Here is a 5,000-nt window from a genome sequence, read left to right as displayed (position 1 = left end):
CCTGTCCCTCCTCTTCCCTCAATGTCTCGCTTCCCTTCTCACTCTCCTTATGTCGCCTCAGGAATCTATCCCTGTCCCTCCTCTTCCCTCAATGTCTCGCTTCCCTTCTCACTCTCCTTATGTCTCCTCAGGAATATATCCCTGTCCCTCCTCTTCCCTCAATGTCTCGCTTCCCTTCTCACTCTCCTTATGTCTCCACGGGAATCTATCCCTGTCCCTCCTCTTCCCTCAATGTCTCGCTTCCCTTCTCACTCTCCTTATGTCTCCTCAGGAATCTATCCCTGTCCCTCCTCTTCCCTCAATGTCTCGCTTCCCTTCTCACTCTCCTTATGTCTCCTCGGGAATCTATCCCTGTCCCTCCTCTTCCCTCAATGTCTCGCTTCCCTTCTCACTCTCCTTATGTCTCCTCGGGAATCTATCCCTGTCCCTCCTCTTCCCTCAATGTCTCGCTTCCCTTCTCACTCTCCTTATGTCTCCTCAGGAATCTATCCCTGTCCCTCCTCTTCCCTCAATGTCTCGCTTCCCTTCTCACTCTCCTTATGTCTCCTCAGGAATCTATCCCTGTCCCTCCTCTTCCCTCAATGTCTCGCTTCCCTTCTCACTCTCCTTATGTCCCCTCAGGAATCTATCCCTGTCCCTCCTCTTCCCTCAATGTCTCGCTTCCCTTCTCACTCTCCTTATGTCGCCTCAGGAATCTATCCCTGTCCCTCCTCTTCCCTCAATGTCTCGCTTCCCTTCTCACTCTCCTTATGTCCCCTCAGGAATCTATCCCTGTCCCTCCTCTTCCCTCAATGTCTCGCTTCCCTTCTCACTCTCCTTATGTCTCCTCAGGAATCTATCCCTGTCCCTCCTCTTCCCTCAATGTCTCGCTTCCCTTCTCACTCTCCTTATGTCCCCTCAGGAATCTATCCCTGTCCCTCCTCTTCCCTCAATGTCTCGCTTCCCTTCTCACTCTCCTTATGTCCCCTCAGGAATCTATCCCTGTCCCTCCTCTTCCCTCAATGTCTCGCTTCCCTTCTCACAATCCTTATGTCTGTTTTTCTATTTGTCTGTCTGAGAGCCTAACTACTGTAGCCAGGACCCTCTGCACCTCAGCTCAGATTCATCCATTACCCATCAGCCCCTAATACAGTAGTAAGGGGATACGGAGGACTTTAGTAATGCAGCCTTGTGTCAATAACCTACCAGTTCCTCAGTAATGGGCTGTGAACGGTCTGAAAGAGAAGGCTTGATGAAAATCTATGGGCCTCTGTTTATAATGTCTAGACACCAGTCTATTCCAACATAATGGTCTCTCCCTTGAGACCTGGTTTAGATGTGGGTCTGTTTATAATGTCTAGTCACCAGTCTATTCCAATATAATGGTCTCTCCCTTGAGACCTGGTTTAAATTTGGCTCTGTTTGGTGATGTTAGCACAGGCTTTATCTAAACCTAACCTCACCCTGACCTGTGCCCCTAACCTCACTCTAACCTGTGACCCTAACCTCACCCTGACCTGTGACCCTAACCTCACTCTAACCTGTAACCCTAACCTCACCCTGGCCTGTGACCCTAACCTCACTCTAACCTGTGACCCTAACCTCACCCTGACCTGTGACCATAACCTCACTCTAACCTGTAACCATAACCTCACCCTGACCTGTGACCCTAATCACACCCTAACCTGTGACCCTAACCTGTGACCCTAACCTCACTCTAACCTGTGTGTACTGGACTAGACCAGCCACTCATAGGACATGTTGCTTTCTCAAACATCAGTGGCTGAGATGGATGAGATCAGGTTACTGTTAGACAATGTTCCCCTTCAACAGCATTGGGTTACATTTCATTTATTCATTATTTCCGTGAGATATTTATTGGCTGAATGCATAACTCTATAATATGGAGGTGTTGTCATTGGTCTTACCTGTGTGCCGTCAGGACCAATCAGATCCAGAGATCCCATCGTACTGTACAGGAAGCGGATAATCTTCTGGAAGTTGTCGTCTCCGATGCTCCAAGACCCGTCCACCAAGAAGACGAGGTCAGCTTTGGCTGCCTTACAGACTGGGGGGAGGGAGGGAGGGAGGTAGGGAGGGAGGTAGGGAGGCAGGCAGGCAGGCAGGGAAGGAGGCAGGGAGGGAGGCAGGGACGCAGGGAGGAGGGAGGGAGGGAAGGAGGCAGGGAAGGAGGCAGGGAGGGAGGCAGGGAGGGAGGCAGGGGGGGAAGGAGGCAGGGAGGGAGGCAGGGAAAGGAGGCAGGGAGGGAGGGAGGGAGGCAGGGAGGTAGGGAGGCAGGGAGGAGGTAGGGAGGTAGGAGGGAGGCAGGGGAGGGAGGTAGGGAGGCAGGCAGGCAGGGAGGGAAGGAGGAGGCAGGGAAGGCGGCAGGGAGGGAGGGAGGAGGCAGGGAGGGAGGCAGGGACGCAGGGAGGGAGGGAGGGAGGAGGGAAGGAGGCAGGGAAGGAGGCAGGGAGGGAGGGAGGGAAGGAGGCAGGAGGGAGGCAGGGAAGGAGGCAGGGGAGGGAGGCAGGGACGCAGGGAGGAAGGGAGGGAGGATAGGAGGCAGGGAGGGAGGGAGGAGGGAAGGAGGCAGGAGGCCGGGACGCAGAGAGGGAGAGATGCAGGAGGGAAGGAGGTAGGGGTGAGGGAGGCAGGGGGTGAGGGAGGGAGAGATGCATGGAGGGAGGCAGGGAGGCAGGGGAGAGATGCAAGGAGGGAAGGAGGCAGGGAGGGAGGGACGCAGGGAGGGAGGGAGAGATGCAGGGAGGGAAGGAGGCAGGGAGGGAGGGACGCAGGGAGGGAGGCAGGGAAGGAAGGAAGGAGGGAAATTAGATATGGAACTAGGTTAGAGAGGCTCATATCTTCAGCCTCATTACAACAGGCCAGCTGGTAAGCCTCAACCCTTCAGTCTCATTACAACAGGCCAGCTGGAAAGCCTCATATCTTCAGTCTCATTACAACAGGCCAGCAGGTAAGCCTCGACCCTTCAGTCTCATTACAACAGGCCAGCTGGTAAGCCTCATATCTTAAGTCTCATTACAACAGGCCAGCTGGAAAGCCTCATATCTTCATTCTCATTACAACAGGCCAGCTGGTAAGCCTCAACCCTTCAGTCTCATTACAACAGGCCAACTGGTAAACCTCAACCCTTCAGGCCAGCTGGTAAGCCTCAACCCTTCAGTCTCATTACAACAGGCCAGATGGTAAGCCTCAACCCTTCAGTCTCATTACAACAGGCCAGCTGGTAAACCTCAACCCTTCAGGCCAGCTGGTAAGCCTCAAACCTTCAGTCTCATTACAACAGGCCAGCTGGTAAACTTCAACCCTTCAGGGTCATTACAACAGGCCAGCTGGTAAACCTCAACCCTTCAGTCTCATTACAACAGGCCAGCTGGTAAGCCTCAACCCTTCAGTCTCATTACAACAGGCCAGCTGGTAAGCCTCAACCCTTCAGTCTTATTACAACAGGCCAGCTGGTAAGCCTGTATCTCAGAATGTGAGGAACGACTAGAGCTGGCCTGTATCTCAGAATGTGAGGAACGACTAGAGCTGGCCGGTCTCTCAGAATGTGAGGAACAGCTAGAGCTGGTCTGTATCTCAGAATGTAAGGAACGACTAGAGCTGGCCTGTATCTCAGAATGTAAGGAACGACTAGAGCTGGCCGGTCTCTCAGAATGTGAGGAACGGCTAGAGCTGGCCGGTCTCTCAGAATGTGAGGAACAGCTAGAGATGGCCGGTCTCTCAGAATGTGAGGAACGGCTAGAGCTGGCCTGTATCTCAGAATGTGAGGAACAGCTAGAGCTGGCCTGTATCTCAGAATGTAAGGAACGGCTAGAGCTGGCCGGTCTCTCAGAATGTAAGGAACGGCTAGAGCTGGCCGGTCTCTCAGAATGTAAGGAACGACTAGAGCTGGCCTGGATCTCAGAATGTGAGGAACGGCTAGAGCTGGCCGGTCTCTCAGAATGTTAGGAACGACTAGAGCTGGCCTGTATCTCAGAATGTGAGGAACGACTAGAGCTGGCCGGTCTCTCAGAATGTGAGGAATGACTAGAGCTGGCCGGTCTCTCAGAATGTGAGGAACGGCTAGAGCTGGCCTGTATCTCAGAATGTGAGGAACAGCTAGAGCTGGCCGGTCTCTCAGAATGTGAGGAACGACTAGAGCTGGCCTGTATCTCAGAATGTGAGGAACGGCTAGAGCTGGCCTGTATCTCAGAATGTGAGGAACGGCTAGAGCTGGCCTGTATCTCAGAATGTGAGGGCAGGCTAGAGCTGGCAGTCTCTCAGAATGTGAGGAACGGCTAGAGCTGGCCTGTATCTCAGAATGTGAGGAACAGCTAGAGCTGGCCTGTATCTCAGAATGTGAGGAACGACTAGAGCTGGCCTGTATCTCAGAATGTGAGGAACGGCTACAGCTGGCCGGTCTCTCAGAATGTAAGGAACGACTAGAGCTGGCCTGTATCACAGAATGTGAGGAACGACTAGAGCTGGCCTGTATCTCAGAATGTGAGGAACAGCTAGAGCTGGCCTGTATCTCAGAATGTGAGGAACGACTAGAGCTGGCCGGTCTCTCAGAATGTGAGGAAAGACTAGAGCTGGCCTGTATCTCAGAATGTGAGGAACGACTAGAGCTGGCCTGTATCTCAGAATGTGAGGAACGACTAGAGCTGGCCTGTATCTCAGAATGTGAGGAACAGCTAGAGCTGGCCTGTATCTCAGAATGTGAGGAACAGCTAGAGCTGGCCTGTATCTCAGAATGTAAGGAACGACTAGAGCTGGCCGGTCTCTCAGAATGTGAGGAAAGACTAGAGCTGGCCTGTATCTCAGAATGTGAGGAACGACTAGAGCTGGCCGGTCTCTCAGAATGTGAGGAACGACTAGAGCTGGCCGGTCTCTCAGAATATGAGGAACAGCTAGAGCAGAATGGCCTGGTCTCTCAGAATGTGAGGAACGGCTAGAGCTGGCCGGCCCTCAGAATGGCGAACGACTAGAGCTGGCCTGTATCTCAGAATGTGAGGAACGGC

The 5,000-nt window shown here is 53.3% G+C and overlaps 1 protein-coding gene across 1 annotated transcript in view; it reads right to left on the bottom strand.

Moving 5' to 3' along the window:
- The window catches only part of LOC135574987 (collagen alpha-1(XIV) chain-like), a 139,931-nt gene that overhangs the window by 127,025 nt on the left and 7,906 nt on the right, over positions 1-5,000 (bottom strand). Inside the window, exon 2 of the mRNA XM_065027126.1 lies at positions 1,908-2,047. Within this exon, the coding sequence (XP_064883198.1) occupies positions 1,908-2,047 (140 nt within the window). The remainder of the gene's footprint in view (positions 1-1,907; positions 2,048-5,000) is intronic.

This window comes from Oncorhynchus nerka, linkage group LG14 (genome assembly GCF_034236695.1).
Source record: "Oncorhynchus nerka isolate Pitt River linkage group LG14, Oner_Uvic_2.0, whole genome shotgun sequence".
NCBI lineage: Eukaryota > Metazoa > Chordata > Actinopteri > Salmoniformes > Salmonidae > Oncorhynchus > Oncorhynchus nerka.
This window is presented reverse-complemented; position numbering and strand designations above follow the sequence as displayed.